Source organism: Hemiscyllium ocellatum, chromosome 3 (genome assembly GCF_020745735.1).
Source record: "Hemiscyllium ocellatum isolate sHemOce1 chromosome 3, sHemOce1.pat.X.cur, whole genome shotgun sequence".
NCBI lineage: Eukaryota > Metazoa > Chordata > Chondrichthyes > Orectolobiformes > Hemiscylliidae > Hemiscyllium > Hemiscyllium ocellatum.
Window position 1 is genome coordinate 111,153,686 of NC_083403.1, and position 23,005 is coordinate 111,176,690.

At 41.7% G+C, this 23,005-nt stretch overlaps 1 protein-coding gene across 1 annotated transcript in view; it reads right to left on the reverse strand.

Annotated features, from left to right (window-relative positions):
- The window catches only part of eloal (elongin A, like), a 100,762-nt gene that overhangs the window by 30,624 nt on the left and 47,133 nt on the right, over positions 1-23,005 (reverse strand). Inside the window, exons 6-7 of the mRNA XM_060855046.1 lie at positions 9,565-9,670; positions 4,608-4,763 (exon numbers count right to left, since the gene is read on the reverse strand). Of these exons, the coding sequence (XP_060711029.1) occupies positions 4,608-4,763; positions 9,565-9,670 (262 nt within the window). The remainder of the gene's footprint in view (positions 1-4,607; positions 4,764-9,564; positions 9,671-23,005) is intronic.

Sequence of the window (23,005 nt, forward strand, 5' to 3'; positions counted from 1 at the left end):
GCCTCCTCTATATTGGGGAGATGGGCCGCTTACTTGCGGAACGCTTCAGGGAACACCTCTGGGACGCCCAGATCAACCAACCCAACCACCCCGTGGCGCAACACTAACTCTCCCTCCCACTCCACCGAGGACATGCAGGTCCTTGGACTCCTCCATCGCCAGACCGTAACAACACGATGGTTGGAGGAAGAGCGCCTCATCTTCCGCCTGGGAACCCTCCAACCACAAGGGATGAACTCAGATTTCTCCAGTTTCCTCATTTCTCCTCCCCCCACCTTGTCTCAGTCGATTCCCTCGAACTCAGCACTGCCCTCCTAACCTGCAATCTTCTTCCTGACCTCTACGCCCCCACCCCACTTGGGCCTATCACATCTCCATCGCCCCTCCCCCAAGTCCCTCCTCCCTACCTTTTATTTTAGCCTGCCTGGCACACTCTCCTCATTCCTGATGAAGGGCTCTGGCCCGAAACGTCGAATTTCCTGTTCCTTGGATGCTGCCTGACCTGCTGTGCTTTAACCAGCAATACATTTTCAGCTCAAACTGCAAATATAGTCAGGTAGAGGGTTACCTTCAGGAAAGGTAGGATAGGGAGGCAGGACATGCAGGTGTCTCCTGTGGTTGTGCCCATCTCAAACAATTACGTTATTTTGGAAAAAGTAGAAGGAGTTGTACTCTCAGGGGAATGTAACGCTGAGAACCTGAGTACTGAGTAGCATTGAGACTGGCACTACTGCAACAAGGGGTAAGTCAGGTTCCAAGCAATCGATTGTGATAGGGCACTCTCTAGTCAGAGGCACAGAAGTTGACGAGACATCAGGATGGTGCGTTCTCTCTCTGGTGCCAGAGTCAAGGATATCTTGGAAAGGATGCAGAATATTCTCAAAGGGGAGAGGGACCTGCAAGAGACTATTGTACACGTTGGAACTAGCCACATAGGAACGAACCACATAGGACGAGAAAAGAATGAGGTTCTGAGGACAGAATACAGGAAATTAGGGAGGAAGTTAAAAAGTAAGTCCTTGAGGATAGTGATATCTGGATTACTTCTGGTGCCACAAACTAGTGAGGGTAGGAATGGGAAGATAGATCAGATGAATGCATGGTTGAGGAGCTGATATAGGGGAGAAGGATTCACATTTTTGGTTCATTACAATCTCTTCTTGTGTAGAAGTGTGTCTGAATTGAAAGGGCACTAACATACTGGCGGTGAGATTTGCTATAACTGTTTGGGAGGATTTAAAATAGTTAGGGAGTTGGGCCATCCATGGGTGTACTAAAAATAGATTAGTCTGAGACTGGTACAGTTGGGGAAATGGAGCAAGTCAAATTGTCAGGAACAAAGCACAGAATGAGGTAGGACTGAAATTCAACTGCATTTATTTCCTGATTTGAAGATGCTTGTGTGTACAAAGTCAAAAGTCACATCACCAGGTTATAGTCCAACAGGTTTAATTGGAAGCACTAGCTTTCAGAGCACTGCTCCTTCATCAGGTGGTTGTGCATTTATTTCAATGAGACACCTTACAGTTAAGGCAGATGAACTCAGGGCAAAATTGGGAACATGGAACTAGGATATCATTGCGATTAGAGAGATGTGGCTCAAGGATGCATAGGAATGGCAGCTTAATGTTCCAGGGTGTAGGTGCTATAGGAAGGATAGAATGGTTGGGGGGGGGGGAGGGGGCGGGGGGAAAAGAGTGTGAAGAAGAGGAGCAAGAGAAGGGAGGAGTGACATTTTTGATTAGGGTTAACATGACAACTGTACTTAGGGAGGATATTCGTAGGAGTACATCCAGGGAAATTATTTGGGTTGAACTGAGAAAGAAAGGAATGATCACCTTATTGGAATTGTACAATAGACTCTCCAGTAGGCAGTGTGAAATTGAGAAGCAAATCTATAAGAGATCGCACTTAAATGTAAGAATAATAGGGATTTTAATATTACAAACATAGACTGAGACTGCCATAGTGTTAAGGGTTTGGATGGAGAGGAATTTGTTAAGTACATACAAGAAAATTTTCTGTAATCGGATGTACCTACTATGTAAACTGCAAAACTTGACCTACTCTTGGGAAATAAAACAGGGCAGGTGACTGAGGTGTCAGTGGGGGAGCACTTTGGCATTAGTGATTATAATTCTACTAGTTTCAAAATGGTGATGGAAATGAATGGACCTGATCTAAAAATGAAAGCTCTAAATTGGAGGAGGGCCAATTTTGACGGTATTAGAAAAGAACTTCCAAAAGTTAATTGGGGGTAAATATTCTTAAAGAAATGGCTGGAAGTAGGAAGCCTTCAAAAATGAGATTGAGAGTTCAGAGACAATATGTTCCTGTTAGTGTAAATGGCAAGGCTGGTAGATGTAGAGAATTCTGGATCACAAGAGAAGTTGAGGTTTTGGTTAAGAAAAAGGAGGAAGCATATGTCAGGAATAGACAACAGAGGTTGAGTGAATCCCTAGAAGAGTATAAAGACGTTAGAAGTATACTTAACACAAGTGAGATAGCTTTGACAAATAGGGTGAAGGAGAATTCGAAGGGATTCTACAAATATATTAAGGAGAAAAGGGTAAAAATCAGCAAAACTGCCTATGTGGAACCACAGGAGATGGGGAGACACCAAATGAGTATGATGCATTAGAGTTCAGTGCAGAGAAGGATATGGAAGACAGAAAACATGGGAAAATAAATAGTGACATCTTCAAAAATGTGCAAATTACAGAGCTGGTGGTACTGAACTTCTGAAAATATGTAAAGGTGGATAAGTTCCCAGGACTTGATCAGGTCTACACTAGAACTCTGTGGAAAGCTAGGAAAGTGATTGCTCACCCCCTTGGTGAGATATTTGTCAAAAATCTCATGACACTAGGTTATTGTCCAACAGATTTATTTGAAAACGCAAGATTTCGGAGCTTCACTCTTCAACACCTTAAGGAGAGAGGGTCCAAAAGCTTGCGTTTTCAAATAAACCTGTTGGACTATAGCCAGATGTCTTGTAATTTTTGACCTTGTCTAACCTAGTCCAAGACCAACACCTCCAAATCATGGGATATTCGTGTCATCAATAGGCACAGGTGAGATGTAGGAATACTGTAGGTTGGCTAATGTGTGCCATGATTTTAAAAAGGGGATAAGGAAAACCAGGGAACTATAGACCAACGAGCCTAACACCAATGATTGGAAATTGATTGAAAGGATCCTGAGGGACAGTCAACATACGCATTGTCAACATGGCTTTGTGTTGGGAAATGGTCTCGAACTTGATTGATTCTTTTTGAAGTAACAAAGAGGATTAATGATGGCAGAGCAGTGGGTATGATCTACAAGGACCTCAGTAAGGAGTGTGACAAGTTTCCTCATGGTAGACTGATTAGCAAGGTTAGATCACACTGAATACAGGGAGATCTAGCAAGTAGGATGCAGAATTAGCTCAAAAATAGGAGGCAGAGGGTGGTGATGGAGGATTGCTTTTCAGACTGAAGGCCTATGACCAGTGGTGTGCCATAAGGATCATTGCTGGGTCTACTGCTTTTCACCTTTTATATAAATGATTTGGATGTGAACATAGGAGGTATAGTTAGTAAGTTTGCAGATGACATGGATGTGTCATGGACAGTGAAGAAGCTTACCTCAGATTACAATGGAACCTTGATCAGAAGGGTCAATGGGCTGAGTGGCACTTGGAGTTTAATTTAGATAAATGAGAGGTTCTGCATTTTGAAAAGGCAAATTAGGGCAGGACTTAATGCGCAGGTCCTGGAGAGTGTTGCTGAACAAAGGAGCCTTCAAGTGCAAGTTCATAGTTCCTTGAAAATACAGTTTCACGTAGACAGGATAGTGAAGGTGACCTTTGGTATGTTTGCCTTTATTGGTCAGGGCATTCAGTATAAGATTTGGAGGTCATATTGCTGTATAGGACACTGGTTATACCACTTTTGGAATACTGAGTACAATTCTAGTCTCCCTCCTATAGAAAGGATGTTGTGAAACTTGAAAGGGTTCAGAAAAGATTGGCAAGGATGTTGCCAGGATTGGAGGGTTTGAGTTATAAAGGAGAGGCTGAATACGCTGAGGTTATTTTTGCTAGAGTAGAGTAGAGTATCAGAGGCTGAGGAATGACATTATAGAAGTTCATACAATCTTGAGGGGCATGGATACAGTGAATTGTCAAGGTATTTCCCCAGGATAGGGGGTGGGTCCAAAACTACAGGGCATCTGTTTACAGTGAGAGGAGAAAGATTTAAAAGGGACCTAAGGGGCAACTTTTTCATGCAGATGGTGCTGAGTGTATGGAATGAGCGGCCAGAGGAAGTGGAGGCTGGTACAATTGCAACATTTAAAAGGCATCTGAATGGGTAAATGAATAGGAAGGGTTTAGAAGGATATAGGTCAAATGCTGCCAAATCGATCTAGATCAGTTTAAGATATCTGGGTGGTGCAGACAAGTTGGACTGAAGGGTCTGTTTTTGTGTTGTACGACTCTACAATTATGTTAAAAAGACACCAGTCTGATTATGTCATATTAATATCATATTGTGTGTCTTTTCTATTTCTCCCTTAGTTTTTTTTTAAGATTGAAGACGCGTCATCCCTTCCCAATTCCTTACAGTCAATGTTGTTCTGTAGGACTCGAATGCACTGTTCATACAGAGACATCATCTTCGTAATATTTGTTGTTTTGGAACCAGAGTACACTTGCATTTTACAGTTTAATCTTCGACCAGTAAACTCCATGGCGCTCTCAGAAACACTGGACATCGCTGCTGGTGTAAAAAGGAGAAAAAGTTTGTCAGTTTCAGATCACAGAATCGCTGAATGGTTACAGTATATGTACTGACTCTAAAAGCGCCTCAGGCTTTCTCCTGCAACTCTGCACGTTTCCTTTTCAGATAATAATCCAATTGTCTCTTCAATGCCTTGGTTAAACCTGCCTCTACCACACCCTCATGCAGTGCATTCCAGATCCTATCCACTCATTGCACAGGCAAGTTTCTTCTCATGTCTCCACTGCTTTTTCTGCCAATTAGTTTCTCATGATCGACTCTATCCCGGGGCCCACAACTTTGAATCCTTCAATTAAACCTTCTCTTCAAAACAAAGACAGTTCCAATTGCCTCTATCCATTTGGAAGTTCCTTATCCTTCGAACCATTCTAGTGAATCTGTTTCTGCATATTTTTGCTTAACTAAATTTTAGGAATTAGGAACAAGAATAAGCCATTAATGCAACATTGTGCCCCATTCTACCATTCATAATAGATAAAACTGCCTGTGTTATCCATTGTGGACAAGTACAAATGTGAGGTGCTGCATGTTGGGAAAGCAAATCTTAGCAGGACTTACACACTTAATGGTAAGGTCTTAGGGAGTGTTGCTGAACAAAGAGTGCAGGTTCATAGCTCCTTGAAAGTGGAGTTGCAGGTAGATAGGATAGTGAAGGCAGCGTTTGGTATGCTTTCTTTTATTGGTCAGAGTATTGGGTACAGGAGTTGGAACGTCATGTTGCGGCTGTACAGGACATTGGTTAGGCCACTGTTAGAATATTGCATGCAATTCTGGTCTCCTTCCTATCGGAAAGATGTTGTGCAACTTGAAAGGATTCAGAAACGATTTACAAGGATGTTGCCAGGGTTGGAGGATTTGAGCTATAGGGAGAGGCTGAACAGGCTGGGGCTGTTTTCCCTGGAGCGTCGGAGCTTGAGGGGTGACCTTATAGAGATTTACATAATCATGAGGGGCATCGATAGGATAAATAGACAAAGCCTTTTCCCTGGGGTCAGGGAGTCCAGAACTAGAGGGCATAGGTTTAGGGTGAGAGGGGAAAGATATAAAAAATGAGACCCAAGCAGCAACTTTTTCACAGAGGGTGGTACGTGTATGGAATGAGCTGCCAGAGGAAGTGGTGGAGGCTGCTCCAATTACAATATTTAAAATGGTATTTGAATAGGAAGAGTTTGGAGGGAAATGGGCTGGGTGCTGGCAGGTGAAACTAGATTGGTTGGGATATCTGGTTGGCGTGGACATGTTGGACCAAAGGGTCTGTTTCCATGCTGTACATTTCTATGACTCTACGTTTTTCATCCTTCTGTGTTTAGTTTTACCCATATTGTTTTTACTACCTGAATTCCTTTGTAATCTTGATATTGAATTCTTTTGATGTTGCAACTGTTCTTTTTTTTCCACAATCAACGTAATTGCTCCTTCTCTTTCCTTGTCCCTTCTAAAGATCCTGCAACCTAGCATATTTTTATAGTGTCATTAAATTAAGTTCTTCAAGCTGAATTTGTACACTATTGTTTTATTACTTTGCTGCACGCATTCATGTATAAACAATTTTCACTCCATGGGCCCTATTCACAGAATCATAATGCAGCAGAGGATGTTTGGCCTGTCAAACCTCTATTGGCCCTTTTAAAGGGTTATTCCAATTTAGTTCCTAACCCCAGTACTTCCTCCACAAATTATTTTTCAGGTACATTCCTAATATTCTTTTGCAAACTCCTATGAAATTTAATTTCAAACCTTAAATGCGGGGATACATTTCTCTGCATTTTCTCATGTTGGTGTTTGCTTTGGAACCAGGAATTATATACCGGGTAGACAAATGGTATATCTGAACAGGAACATTTTATTGACAATGCCCATACCTGTATAGCCAGTCTGAGGCTGGACCCAATCTCTGCCCCTCCAGTTCGTCTGACTAGCTCTCTTAAAGACCAGCAACCCCAACTACATTCGGAATAGTCTCTGGTTTAAAATAATTGGTAAAAGCACAAGAATATCTGGCTCCTGAATCACTCTCCAGCAAACAGTTTTTCTCAACTTGGTCTACTAAAATACCTCAGTATTCTGAAGATCTATTAGATTTGGCCTTAACCTTCCTTCCTCCAATGAGAATAATCACAGCTCTCAATCTCACCATAGTTTAAGCTTCTAATCTTTACCACCATCCTGACAAACGTTTTCTATATCTATTCATTTTCCTACTTTAAATGTTCCATTGCTTTTAAATTTGTTGCCTTCGCTCTTTGGGAGTCTGTTGTAGACTGCATTTTTTTGTCCAAAATTGAGCTTTCCAGTATATCACCCCTGTGTAGAACTGCAAATTAATCTTAAATCAATACCATCACTAACACCTTTTCGTTTTCCTTTCCCCATTCCTTATGAATGCATTGAAACCAAGGAATGTTCTGCTCAGGGGAGTAGGATCTCTCTGCTCATGTTCAAGTCAGATCTCCATTGTAGCCATTAAATCATAACTCATATGTTACTTGCACACATAGCCTGAATTAACATTCCTTCATTCAAAGTGCACCCCAGCATGCTTTGGTTTATTTCTCTATTTACTAACTAAACTATTCATCACTAAATTTTCTTCCATTTTGTATCACTTGATGTCCATCCCCAACCAAACTATTTAAACCCTGTCGTACAGCACTACTGAAAGTTGTACTGTTCATACTTTGCTGATAGTCCTGATGTATGTTTTTAAAGCATGCCTCTATTACTTTCAACAATTATATCCCACAACTACTTCTGTATTGAGTTTAAAAGGTCTTAACTTCTTTTTTAGGACTCTGAACATTTTTCTCAATCCCTCTTTTCTCTCATTTATCATTTAAATTCAGAGCCTTCAGATTCCCTTTGTATTGGTTCAAATTCTCTCTGCTTGGGCAGCTGCTCCAGTTTGGTTCATGTAGTAATACAGCTCCTTCCCACATTAAATTTTCAACTGTGCAGCAATACAAAAACACCTCCTTTTCATGTTTTTGAACCATAAATGTTTATCTCTGTGCCAGCGCGTACATAAACTAATTTCCAGTCAAATTGCCATTTTAAAAGTCCATAGTCAGTTCTCAGCTCACTGTTACCAGCTGTGCTTCAGCAGGTCATTCACCCTAGGAGAACATTTGAATCACAAATTACTTACAGCCGATCAGTCAGCTTCCAGTTACACAGTACCTCATTAGAACTGCCTAGTGACCTATTTACAGTTGACCTACATAATTGAAACACTGCAGCTTTTGAGAAGTTCCTTACTTTTCATTTCGATATTACACAGACTGCCCTAAAGTTAATGGTTACTTACACCGAGGTGACTAGACAGTTGACATGATGCTCTACACTTCTATCCAAACAACCTTTATCTGTCTACCTCAATTGCTTGATCTGAATAAATTCCTAACTATAATATCCACCATCTTTAAAACTTCTGAACCTGACAGATATATCCAATAGCACTGTACAAGGTTAGTATGGAGGGTCAGCAAGTAATTAGGAAAGCTCATACAGTGTTAGTTTTTATTACAAGAGGAATTGAGTACAAAAGTAGGGATGTTATGGACCAGTTATACAGAGCATCAGTGAGATCACATCTGAAGTACTGTGTATAGTATTGGTCTCCTTATCTAAGAAAAGGATGTAATGTCTTGGAAGGAGTACAAGTAAGGTTAACTAGACTAATACCTGCAATGGGCTCAATTACTAAACTGACCGCATGGTCGCTCAGTGGTTAGCACTGCTGCCTCATGGCACATTTTTTATTCCTGGTGAAGGGCTTTTGCCCAAAACGTCGATTTTGTTGCTCCTTGGATGCTGCCTGAACTGCTGTGCTCTTCCAGCAGCACTAATCCAGAATCTGGTTTCCAGCATCTGCAAGTCATTGTTTTTACCTCATAGCACCAGGGTCCCAGGTTCAATTCCAGCCTCGGGAGATTGTCTGTGTGGAGTTTGCACATTTTCCTCGAGTCTGCGTGGGCTTCCTTGGGGTGCTCTGGTTTCGTCTCAGTTCAAAGATGTGCAGGTCAGAAGAATTGGCCATACTAAATTGCCCATAGTGTTAGGTGCATTAGTCAGAGGGAAATGGGTCTGGGTGGGTTACTCTTTGGAGGGTTGGTGTGGACTGGTTGGGCCGAAGGGCCTGTTTCGAAACTGTAGGGAATCTAATCTAATCTAGTTGAGGAAATGTTAGACAGGCTAGACTTGTATTTGCGGGAAAAGAATAAGAGTTAACTTCATCGAAACAAAAGATCATGTTGGGGTCTTGACAGTGTGCATATGGAAAACCTAGTTGCTCTAGTGGAAGATTTCAGAACAAGGTATCACCTACTTAAGACAGAGATATAGAGAAGTTTTTAACATGAGGTCTCTTAAAAATATGGGGGCAGCAGAGTGGCTCAGTGGTTAGCACTGCTGCCTCACAGCACCTGGCTTCCTCCCACAGTCCAAAGATATGCAGGTTGGGTGAATTGGCCCTGCTAAATTGCCCATAGTGTTAGGTGCATTAGTCAGAGGGAAATGGGTCTGGGTGGGTTACTCTTCGGAGGGTCGGTGTGGACTTGTTGGGCTGAAGGATCTGTTCCCACACTGTAGGGAATCTAATCTAATCTTGAATTCTGTCTCTTAGTTCTGAGCTCAAATTCTAATGCATGCAGGCTCAACCTATCCAACTTTATCTTCCAATTATTTTGTCAAAACAAGTGAGAGAGATGCTGGAAAGATTACCAGAAAATAAGAGCGACAGAAAAAGGAAAAGTACCTATTAAAATATTCATGATTCACTTACATTTCTTGATAGGAGATGTAGGTGGGCTATCAGAAGGCATATCAGTGACATCTGGTAGGAATTTAGGCAACGGGATATCTAACAGAGTATTTATATCAATCTTCCCCTGCAGAACAGGAAAAAAGCCAAGTAATTTAAAATCGAATTGGGTTTTTCTTTTATTAGCAAAACAATGCAACTTCTCATAAAAAAACTAAAAGACAGTGCACAGAACATTTTCCACTGCTTCCAAGCCCATCATTATCTAAAACCCAGCATGCAGCCAATCAGTGCAGAGAAAATGACAGGCGCATATAGTCAATTCCACAATACCGTTGTAGCAAAGTGAGGGGGAAATACAAATCAAGATGACACTAGCTTGTGATCTCATGGAATGTTAGTGAACATTGTGTTTCTAGCAACTAAATTACATGATTCTGAAGTCCAAACGAAATTCAAGAAACTAACATCTTGGTCAATCAGTCCATTTTATTTGCTGCTAGTTCTTCAACCACTGTTGCAAATTTTAATTCTACTTCCCTGCCCTTTCTTGTTTTTTGGAAATTGCTCAACTAGTTCCCATTTAAAATATACTATCATCTATGATTCAATTGTCTCCGACAGTAAAAAATTCCACCTGCTAATTAATTCCTGTACAGAAAACCACAGTGCTTCCTCTCATTGTTTTCCCTCCTCAAACAAGGATCTCTCGCATTTCCTCACATTCAATCATACTCATACTCCGGATATGCAATCCTTCTACATTCCTTCTCACTGTTTACTATGACAGTTAATTTGGACTTAATCTTTTAGGTTTCACTATCATTCTTTAGAACCTATATTCAGACCAGTTCTGGGACAGTGGCTTGGGTGCAGTTCCAGCTTGGGATTCTAGTCTGCATGGAGTTTGAACATTCTCCCCTTGTTTGCGTGGGTTTCCACCAAGTGCTCCCGTTTCCTCTCAGTCTGAAGATGTACAAGTCAGGTGGAATAGCCATGCTAAATGCAGGCTTATGAAGATTCTAGAGGGGTTACTGTTTGAAGGGTTGGTGCAGACCAATGGGCCGAATAGCCTCTTTCTATCAGAAGGCATATCAGTGACATCTGGTAGGAATTTAGGCAACGGGATATCTCAGAGTATTTATATCAATCTTCCCCTGCAGAACAGGAAAAAAGCCAAGAAATTTATAATTTGCTTAAATCAAAACAAAATGAATGTTGCCACAGATCCCTCAAATTCGATGGCCCATACATTGGAATTCCAAACACTCATCCCTACTATTTGTTTCTCGACTCATACTTACATTCACTCATACCACCATGTTATAATTTTCAGCACTTGCCGCTATGTGATACCTTATTAAATGATTTATTTGAGTTATATATGTAATTTGTGCCTTTTCCAGCATTCAATGATTTCTCCTTCAAAAAGGAAATAGAATTATAGTCAGCCATAGAGATGTACAGCACAGAAACTGACACTTCAGTACAAGTTGCCTATTCCGACCAGATATCCTAAATTAATCCAGTCCCATTGGTCAACATTTGATCCATATCCCTCTAAACCCTTCCACTCATCTATCTATTCTGATGCCTTTTAAATGTTATAATTGTACCAGCCTCCACTACTTCCTCTGGCAGGTCATTCCACACAAGTATCACCCTCTGCATGAAGAAGTTTCCCTTTAGGAAGCGTTTAAATCTTTCGCGTCCAGTTTGAACTCCCCCACCGGGGAAGGGCTTTGTCTAGTCACCCTATCTATGCCCCTCATTATTTTATAAACCTCGAAAAGGTTACCACCTCAGCCTGTGACACTCCAGGAAAAACATCCCCAGCCCATTCTGCCTCTCCATATAGCCCAAACCTTCGTGACATTTTAGTATTCCAAAAGTGGCATAACCAATGTCCTGTACAGCTGCAACATGACCTCCCAACTCCTATACTCAATGCTCTGACCAATAAAGGAAAGCATACCAAATGCCTTCTTCACGATCCTTAAGGAACTAAGAACCAGCAATCCAAGGTCTTTGTTCAGCAACATTCTCCAGGACCTTAGCATTAAGTGGATAAGTCCTGCCCTGATTTGCCTTTCCAAATTGCAGCACCTCACATTTATCCAAATTAAACTCCACCTGCCACTCCTCAGCCCACAAACCCATCTGATCAAGTTCCCATTGTAATCGGAGGTAACCTTCTTTGCTCTCTCATACTCCTCAGGGGATTCACTCATTCCCTGCTGTCTATACCTGACATATGCCTCCTTTTTCTTCATAGCCTCAAATCTCTCTAGTTATCCAATATTCCCTTCATCTACCAGCCTTGCCCTTTGCACCAACAGAAACATACTGTCTCTAGACTTTTGTTCACTCATTTTTGAAGGCCTCCCACTTTCCACCCATCCCTTTTCCTGCAATAGCTGCCCCCAATCAACTTTTGAATGTTCTTGCTTAAAAGGTTAATGACTTGGATACAGGGATAGAAGGTTGTATAGCCAAATCTGCAGTCGACACAAAAATACACGAGATTGTAAATTGCAATGAGGAAATAGGAACCTTAAAATGGATATAAGTTAGGACAGTGCATCAAATTGTGGCAGATAGAGTTTAATGTGGAGAAGTGCAAGGTCATTAAATTAATGGGACAAAAATGGATGAAAAGGAGTTGTGATTTGACGATTTTAATGTGTCAAAAGTGTTAATGGATTACAATAATAAAACTTTGACCACATCCTGGCATACAACTGAAACTTGAGTGAGAAATTGAACAATTCAAGTCACGAACCATAATCTGGGAAACGTGACATCATCTTAACAATGACCATGCATGGTTTTTAAATAATGCATTCTTTCAATTCAGCATTCTGTATTTTAATTTACAAGACATATCTACCAGTTAAATGTTTATGTACAATACTGAACATTCAATGACTTGTAGTCTTTTTCTTTTGATGATGAGGTTCTTTGGGGTTTTGTTTGTTACCTTAAACAGAGTTTTACTGAACAGACCAGCCGTTTCTGAATGAAGCATTGTAAAAAAATTTCAAAAATGAGGAGTCCCAGGAGTTTGAATCATGGTGTGAGCTATATCTGAGGATTTATGATGAAAGAGAGCAGAAACTAAAAATATTGACTCAAAGCATTAGTTCTGCACATGCTAACAAGCCTTAAGGCTTGTGTGAACTTAACATACTTTTAAGATGGGACCATGAAACCATTATATTGGTGATTTATTATACTGTTACAAAATTCTCAAATTGTATCAACAGATTTGTATTTGCAGGTACATTCTTTTTTGTCAATCCATGTGGCATTTTGATTTTGGAAATAGAATCAGCCTGACTCAAAGTTGGGATACAGACAGACCGTCTCTAACCTGACATCTTTAATACATCGTCTGATCCGAGATGTCAAGGCTTTATCAGAATATCAAAAAAGTAAGTAGTCTCAAGACTGTGACTTGAAAGAAGTTCTGGGATGTATTTATTAAATCAATCGAAACCTGCATCTCCATTCTAAAGTGATTAAAGTCTGTACAGCAATCTAGGTTTGTTCAATACATGGCATCAGTGGATGACACTTTGATCTATTACTATAAATTCTGTGTCCTATGATCCTGCACTACTAGTTACCTGATGAAGGAGCAGCACTCCAGCAGCTTGTACTTTCAAATAAACCTGATGTTATGGGATTTGTTTTTAAACTAATAAGACCTCAGGATTCAATATTCAGGGAAAATGCATTACAGGTAGATAAAAAGGAAAGCTTGCAGTCATGTCCATCACAAAGCATTTTACAGGGAACAAAGTATAAAATAAAGCCATACTAAAAACATTGAGTTTGAACATTATGCTCAAACCTGAGATAATAATCAAATTTGTACAAGTCAAAGATTAGTTCCCATTTAATATACTGCATGCAGCTTGGGTGTCATGTTTTAACATGAATACAAAAGCCACTTAGAATGCACAACATAAATTCAGCAGGATAATACCCAGGGATAGATTATAATTGACTACAAGCAAGACTCAAAGTACTTGAACTTTTTCTATCAGAGTAGAGAAGACCAAGAGGAGATTTAAAAGATTTTAAAACTTATAAATCTTTCAACTAATTAGGAAGATTATTTTGGTTGTAGAGTTGAGGGGTGGCATGTGGCTCAGTGGGTAGCTCTGCTGCCTCAGTGCCAGGCACCTGGCTTTGATTCCAGCCTTGGGCGACTGTCTGTGTGGACTTTACAAGTTCTCCTTGTGTCCATGTGGGTTTCCAGAGTGCTCTCATTTCCTCCCACATTGCAAACATGTGCAGGTTAGGTGAATTGGCCATGATAAACGTATGGTTACAGGGATAGGGGTGAGCCTAGATGGGATGCTCATTGGCCTTTATCTGCATCATTGAGTTTTGTTACAATTGGGGGCAATTAATTGTAGTGTGCAACTGTCATTTGCTTGGAATCATAGCAGCTACAAAAAAAACTAATTGTAGCTGAAACTATTGCATAACCTAATTCGCCCTGAAGTGGTGGCAATGAGCCATCTTGTTGAACTGTTGCAGCCTTTTCGGGGCCTACCAATTTGAATAAATTTTTATCATCGAGTCTCATGCTGATCAACACTAAGGCCTGCAGATAGCCTTAGCTTAGAAAGGAACTTAGTGAAGCAACTGGGTTTTTGATAACAATCCACTAACTTCACGGTCACTTTTTCAATTATTAAATTGGATGAGCTTCTCATTTTCAGGTTTCAGCAAACTAGAATCAAACTCTCAAACTGCATGATGGCAGCTGAAAACAGCATTAGATGAAGTGTATTTCCTGTGGAACAAATACTTTCAAAACACAGCTGGCACAATCGGTAGAGGTTACTATAGTTCACCTGGGACCTAATTCAAAGACAATGATGTTTATCACTGACGAGTTCTGAACTGATGTTCAATACATCTTTATTTGCATATGCTTTGCCGTGCTTGAGTATTGAGAAATACACAATATGAATATTGTTTGGAAGTCCAGAGCTTCCACAAAGATAAATGCCTCAAATCAGGTCCCTATTCTTCCTTGCACTGAGATAAATGCTGTCTATGGCTGTTGTCATATTGGTTGGGCTTTTCAAAATAAACTTTATTTAAGAGTTTATTTGCAATGGGCCAAGTCTTAAAGCTAAAAATGTGTTGCTGGTTAAAGCACAGCAGGTCAGGCAGCATCCAACAGGAAATTCGACGTTTCGGGCCAGAGCCCTTCATCAGGAATGAGGAGAGGGTGCCAGGCAGGCTAAGATAAAAGGTAGGGAGGAGAGACTTGGGGGAGGGGCGATGGAGATGTGATAGGTGGAAGGAGGTCAAGGTGAGGGTGATAGGCCGGAGTGAGGTGGGAGCGGAGAGGTCAGGAAGAGGATTGCAGGTTAGGAGGGCGGTGCTGAGTGCCAGAGTGAGCCTTTTACACCTATCACATCTCCATCGCCCCTCCCCCAAGTCCCTCCTCCCTACCTTTTATCTTAGCCTGCCTGGCACCCTCTCCTCATTCCTGATGAAGGGCTCTGGCCCGAAACATCGAATTTCCTGTTCCTTGGATGCTACCTGACCTGTTGTGCTTTAACCAGCAACACATTTTCAGCTCTGATCTCCAGCATCTGCAGACCTCACTTTTTACTCAAGTCTTAAAGCTAATCAGTTTGTTATTTTATTGTTAAGAGGTGCATCTTCATTCATCAAGACTGCTTCCCACAACCTATTCAAACATTGCTGGCCTCGATCCCTACCTCTTGCTCAAAAAAGGAAAGAACAGTACAACACAATAACTCACATAGACCAGGCCGACAGAGTCATAGAGATGTACAACACGGAAACAGACCTTCCGGTCCAACTCATCCATGCCAACTAGATATCCTAATCTAGTCCCCATTTGCGAGCACTTGGCCCATATCCCTCTAACCCATGTATCTCAGTCCTCAGCACATTCATATATCCATCTAGATGCCTTTTAAAATGTTGTAATTGTACCAGCCTCCACCACTTCCTCTGGCAGCTCATTCACAAACACCACCTTCTATGTGCAAAAGTTTCCCCTTATGTCCCTCTTAAATCTCTCCCCCCCCCCCCCGCCCACCCTAAAACTATGTCCTCTAATTCTGAATGCCCCAACCCCAAGGAAAAACCTGGTTTATTTACCCTATCCATGCCCATGATTTTGTAAATCTCTATAAAGGTCACCCCTCAGCCTCAGATGCTCCAGGGAAAACAGCCCCAGCCTACGCAACCTCGCCACATAGCTCAAATCCTCCAACCCTGGCAACATCCTTGTAAATCTTTTCTGAACCCTTTCAAGTTTCACAACATCCTTTTGTTAGGAGGAAGACCAGAATTACAAATATTCCAAAACTGGCCTAACCAATGTCCTGCACAGCCACAACATGACCTCCCAACTCCTATACTCGATGCTCTGTTCAATAAAGGAAAGCACACCTAACACCTTCTTTGCTATCTTATCTACCTGTAACTCCGCTTTCAAAGAATTATGAACTTGCATTCCAAGGTCTCCTTGTTCAGCAACACTCCCCAGGAACTTGTCCTGCTCTGATTTGTCTTTCCAAAATGCAGCACCTCGCATTTATCCAAATTAAAATCTGTCTGCCACTTCTCAACTCATTGGCCCATCTGATCAAGATCCTGTTCTACTCGGAGGTAACCTTCTTCACTGTCCACTACACCTCCAATTTTGGTGTTACCTGCAAACTTATTAACTATACTGCCTACGTTCAAATCCACATAATTTATATCAGTGACAAAATGCAGTGGACCAATCCTAGTGACACATGATACCTTTCTAAAATAAAAACATTATCCCTCTATTCCCTACCTATTCATATATCTTTCAACATGCCTCTTAAATGTTGCAATTGTATCCACCTCTATCAACTGCTCTGGCAGCTCATTCCAGATACTTTTCACTTATGAAGTTGAAGGGGTGTACCGTACCTTTAAGAGAGAGTGAATGCTGTTCTGAACTGAGAGACTATAAGCACCTGTGATATGATGAGATGGCATTCCTAGAGTGTACTGGGAAATTGAAAATATGTAACATATGACTGTAAAATGAATACCTGAGTTGGTTGCTGTTTTGACAATAGTTCAAATTTAACTAGTTTAAATTATGCCCCAGGATATTAAAACCCAATTGAATTTGAATTTATTGTTTTGCCAACAATGAGACAATCTGTTGTTGGGGATATAAAAATACAGGTATTTTGAAAACTGACATTGAAAGAGGCCTAAGAAGTTAGGAAACACACTCTATCAAAAGGTCCCTTTTTACATGAAACATATTTGCAGTAAAATGAAAGATGACGACCCAGGGAGATCTTCAGCCAGAAGAGAAAGATATCAGAGATGACAGCTGCTGTGTGGTTTTGAAACTAAGTTGATGTAATTTTAATATGTGCCTTATTGGAACAACATGTTGTTATAGAGTTGGAGGCAGGTATAAGCAGTTAAGAGAAAGGGGGGTTAGAATTGTGAATAGTTTAGAGATAAAGAATAAATTGATATTATTTTCATTAAATAGCGGAACTTGGGAGTTGTCTGTCACTCATAGTTTAACAGCTTATGAGGCAAGGTGCGCTTTTCTGGGTGTTTGGTTTAATTAACTGAAGGGTTCACCACTGTGTTGTAACAACCACCCTCAGTGTAAAAAAATTGACTCTCGCATCTCCTTTAAACACTTTTTACCTTAAACCTAAGTCCCCTAATAATTGACATTTCTACCCTGGGGAAAAAAAAAGACTGACTATCCATTCTGTCCATGCCTTTCAAGTTTGTAAACTTCTATCTAATTGCCCCTTACGTTTCAACATGCAAGTGAAAACAAACCAAGTTTGCCCAATTCCTCCTTCATCTACATAACCTCCAAATCAGTCAGCATCCTGATAAACATCTACCATCTACAGAACCTCCATATTTTTCTGGTAGTTTGGTGGGCAGGACTGTATATACTATTGCCAATGTTGTCTAAATCAAGTTTTATACAGCTGCCTCATGACTTGCCAATCTTTGTACTGTATGCCCCAACCAATGAAGGGAAGCCTGCCATATGCCCTCTTGATCACTTTATCCACAAGTGCTGGCTCTTAAAGGGAACTGTGGATCTATATGTTGATGCTACGAAGGTTCTGCCATTTACTGTATTCTTCCCTCCTCTACATCTTTCTGATAGTTGGGCAACCAGAACTGTACACAATATTCCAAGTGTGGTCTCACCAGGGACTTGTAGAGCTGCAGCAAAACCTCATGGCTCTTAAACTTGGTCACCCTGTAAATGAAAGCCAAAACACCAAATGCTTTCTGAACAACCCTATCCATTTGGGTGGCAACTTTGAGGGATGTATTTGCATTCACAGATCCCTCTATTCCACCACACTGCTAAGAATCCGGTCTTTAATCCTATATTCAGCATTCGAGTTTGACCTTCCAAAATGCATCACTTCGCATTTATCCAGGTTGAACTCCATCTGCCATTTCTCAGCCCAGCTCTGCATCCGGTCTATGTTGTGCTGCAGCCTGCAGTAGCCCTCTATACTATCGACGACACCACCAACTTTTGGGTCATTGCAAATTTACTAACCACCCATCAACCTTCTCATCCAAGTCCTTTATAAAAACTACAAAGAGCAGAGGCCCAAGCCCTGCGAGACCCCACTCAACACTGACCTCCAGGCAGAATACTTTCCATCTACTCTCTGCCGTCTATTAGCCAGCCAATTCTGAATCTAGATAGCCAAATCTCCCTTCCTGACTTTATGAATAAGCATACCACGGGGAGCCCTATCAAATGCCTTGCTGAAGTCCATATACACCACATCTACTGCTCGACCGTTATCAAACTGTCTTGACACCTCCTCAAAGAAATCAATAAGATTTGTGAGGCATGACCTGCCACTCTCAAATCCATGCTGACTGCCTTGAATTACACTATGCTTTGCCACAGTCATTAATCCTATCCCTCAGAATTCTTTCCAAAAAACTTTGCTGACTCAATACTCTGACCAATAAAGGAAAGCATACCAAACACCATGTTCACTATCCTATCTACCCGTGACTCCACTTTCAAGGAGCTATGAACCCGCACTCCAAGGTCTCTGTTCAGCAACACTCCCTAGGACCTTACCATTAAGTGTACAAGTCCTGCTAAGATTCGATTTCTCAAAATGCAACACCTCTCATTTATCCGAATTAAACTCCATCTGCCAGTTCTCAGCTCATTGGCCCATCTGGTCCAGATCCTGTTGTAATCGGAGGTAACCTCTTGACTGTCCACTACACCTCCAATTTTGGTGTCATCTACAAACTTACTAAACTGTACCACTTATGCTCGCATCCAAATCATTTATGTGAAATGACAAAAAGTAGAGGGCCCAGCACCGATCCTTGTGGCACTCCACTGGTCACAGGCCTCCAGTCTGAAAAACAACCCTCCACCACCACCTTCTGTCTTCTACCTTTGAGCCAGTTCTGTATCCAAATGGCTAGTTCTCCCTGTATTCCATGAGATCTAACCTTGCTAATCAGTCTTCCATGGGGAATCTTGTCGAACTCCTTACTGAAGTCCACGTAGATCACATCTACTGCTCTGCCCTCATCAATCTTCTTTGTTACGTCTTCTAAATACTCAATCAAGTTTGAGAGACATGAGTTCCCACGCACAAAGCCACGTTGACTCTCCCTAATCAGTCCTTGCCTTTCCAAATACATGCAAATCCTATCCCTCAGTGTTCCCTCCAACACCTAACCCACCGCCGAGGTCAGGCTCACTGGTCTATAGTTCCCTGGCTTGTTTTTACCGCCCTTCTTAAATAGTGGCACTATATTTGCCAACCTCCAGTCTTCTGGCACCTCACCTGTGACTATCGATGATACATATATCTCAGCAAGAGGCCCAGCAATCACTTCTCTAGCTTCCCACAAAGTTCTCTGGTACACCTGATCAGGTCCTGGGGATTTATCCACTTTTAACCATTTCAAGACATCCAGCACTTCCTCCATATTCATTTAGTATCTCCCCCATTTTCTGTGGCTCCACACAAAGACCGCCTTGCTGATCTTTGATGGGCCCTATTCTCTCCCTAGTTACCCTTTTGCCCTTAATATATTTGTAAAAACCCTTCGGATTCTCCTTAATTCTATTTGCCAAAGCTATCTCATGTCCCCATTTTGCCCTCCTGATTTCTCTCGAGTATACTCCCACTTCCTTTATACTCTAAGGATTCACTCGATCTATCCTGTCTGTACCTGACATATGCTTCCTCCTTTTCCTTAACCAAACCCACAATTTCTTTAGTCATCCAGCATTCCCTATGCCTACCAGCCTTCCCTTTCACCCTGACAGGAATATACATTCTCTGGATTCCTGTTATCTCATTTCTGAAGGCTTCCCATTTTCCAGCCGTCCCTTTACCTGCGAACATCTGCGTCCAATCAGCTTTCGAAAGTTCTTGCCTCATACCGTCAAAATTAGCCTTCCTCCAATTTAGGACTTCAACTTTTAGATCTGGTCTATCCTTTTCCATCACTATTTTAAAATGAATAGAATTATGGTCGCTGGCCCCAAAGTGCTCCCCCACTGACACCTCAGTCACCTGCCCTGCCTTATTTCCCAAGAGTAGGTCAAGTTTTGCACTTCTCTAGTAGGTACATCCACATACTGAATCAGAAAATTGTCTTGTACACACTGAAGAAATTACTCTCCATCGAAACCTTTAACACTATGGCAGTCCCAGTCGATGTTTGGAAAGTTAAAATCCCCTACCATAACTACCCTATTATCCTGATAGATAGCTGAGATCTTCTTACAAGTTTGTTTCTCAATTTCCCTCTGACTATTAGGGGGTCTATAATACAATCCCAATAAAGGTAATCATCCGTTTCTTATTTCTCAGTTCCACCCAAATAACTTCCCTGGATGTATTTCCAGGAATATCCTCCCTCAGCACAGCTGTAATGCTATCCCTTATCAAAAATGCCACTCCCCCTCCTCTCTTGCCTCCCTTTCTATCCTTCCTGTAGCATTTGTATCCTGGAACATTAAGCTGCCAGTCCTGCCCATCCCTGAGACATGTATCCATAATTGCAATGATATCCCAGTCCCATGTTCCTAACCATGGCCTGAGTTCATCTGCCTTCCCTGTTAGGCCACTTGCATTGAAATAAATGCAGTTTTATTTATTAGTCCTATCTTGTCCCTGCCTGCCCTGACTGTTTGACTCACTTCTGTTCTTAGCTGTACCCGTCTCAGATCGATCTCTTTCCTCACCATCTCCCTGGGTCCCACCCCCCCCACCTTACTAATTTAAATCCTCCCAAGCAGTTCTAGCAAATTTCCCTGCCAGTACATTAGTCCCCTTCCAATTTAGGTGCAATCCGTCCTCCTTGTACAGGTCACTTCTACCCCAAAAGAGATTCCAATGATCCAAAACTGTGACTCCTTCTCCCATAAACCAGCTCCTCCGCCATGTATTCATCTGCTCTATCCTATGCCTGCCCTCACTAACTCGTAGCACTGGGAGTAATCCAGATAATACTAACCTTGGAGGACCTCCTTTTTAAAGTTTTGCCTAACTCTCTAATCTCCCTTCAGAGTCTCAACCTTTTCCCTTCTAATGTCCACATTGGAACCAACGACAATGACCTCCTGCTGGCCCCTCTCCACCGTGAGAACATTCTGCACCCTTTCAGACATCCTTGATCCTGGCACCAGGGAAACAACACACCATTCTGCTTTTTTTCTGCTGGCCACAGAAACGTCTGTCTGTACCTCGGACTACAGAATCCCCTAACACAATTGATCTCTTTGAAGCCGACGTACCCCTTGCTGCATTAGAGCCAGTCTCAAAACCAGAAACTTGGCTGTTCATGCTACGTTCCCCTGAGAATCCATCACCCACTACATTTTCCAAAACAGCATACCTGCTTGAAATGGGTATACCCACAAAAGACTCCTGCCCTAGTTGCCAACCTCTCACCCCCTTCCTGGAATTAACCCATCTACGTGACTTTTCCCCCCTTCCCATAACTACCATCCATCACCTACTGTTGCAAATTCCTCATCGCTTCTATCTGTCTCTCCAACCGATCCACACTATATGATAAGATTCGCATCCAACAGCATTTATGGCAGCTATAATCTGCAGTAACCCTTAAACTCTCTTTAAACGCCCACATCTCACAAGAAGTACATATCACTGCAAAGGCCATTTTTGCTCCTTCACAATCTACAGACCCAGAAAATAACATCCTCTTACTCCTCAATTTAACCTGGGGCAGTGTTTGTAAGTAGCTATGGCTTATATTTTAAGTTTAATCAAGAGACCTAACTCCAAAAAACATAAATCAAGAAAGGATCCACTATACTCACTACTGCAGCCTCTCTCTTGGACAGACTTAAAACAATTAACTTATCTGATTCTGTGCTGTGAACTTCTCCCAACAGTTCCTCCAAGGTTAGTTGTGAATTTCACTGTTTGTTAATTTCCCCAGATGCATTCCGATGTCCAGCGCAAAGGCGGTAACTGTGCAGGTCCCTCCCTCCCTCCCTCCCTCCCGCCCGCCCGCACGGTCCTCACCATATGCTTCCTTTGTCTGCTCTTCTCCCTTTTAAACTGCTGTTGTTTTGAATATTTTTTTCCAAAGTTCCAAAACAATGCAACAGCATATAAAACAGTAATTGCTGCTCCTGGGTTAAGGAAATCACCTCCAACACCTAAAATACCTCAATAAAGGAGCAGCTGTTACAGCCAGAAATGTTTCCTATCCTCCATTTGTATAAAAGAGACCTAAGGGGCAACCTTTTCACGCAGAGGGTGGTACGTGTATGGAATGAGCTGCCAGAGGATGTGGTGGAGGCTGGTACAATTGCAACATTTAAGAGGCATTTGGATGGGTATATGAATAGGAAGGGTTTGGAGGGATATGGGCCGGATGCTGGCAGGTGGGACTAGATGGAGTTGGGACACCTGGTCGGCATGGACCGAAGGGTCTGTTTCCATGCTGTACATCTCTATGACTCTAAATGCACATTTCGTTTGCATCACAATGAATTCATGTTATTGATGAATTGGGATCACTGTTTTTAAAACACAAATTTTTTAAAACATGTGAAGGCTATCAAGCAATTCCATTGTCAATACTTGAAGTGCTGTTTCTAAAGCAAGATTTCTCTGTAAACATGAGGTTGCACAAAATGCAAGCATCACGTTGTGGAGGAACTGACTGTACATGGTCACCACAAAGACTAGAAGTGTCCCTGATCACCCCCATATTGCAGGGGCCAGGTTCTCTGCCATTGCCAACCTTATCAAGTAAAATCAACCTTAATTACAGATAACAATCCAAGAGCCGATTGCACAACCTTGCACACCAGTCACCAAATTCAATGCTAAAATTCTAATCAGAAGCTTTCAGCGCTTGAAAGCAGAGTTCT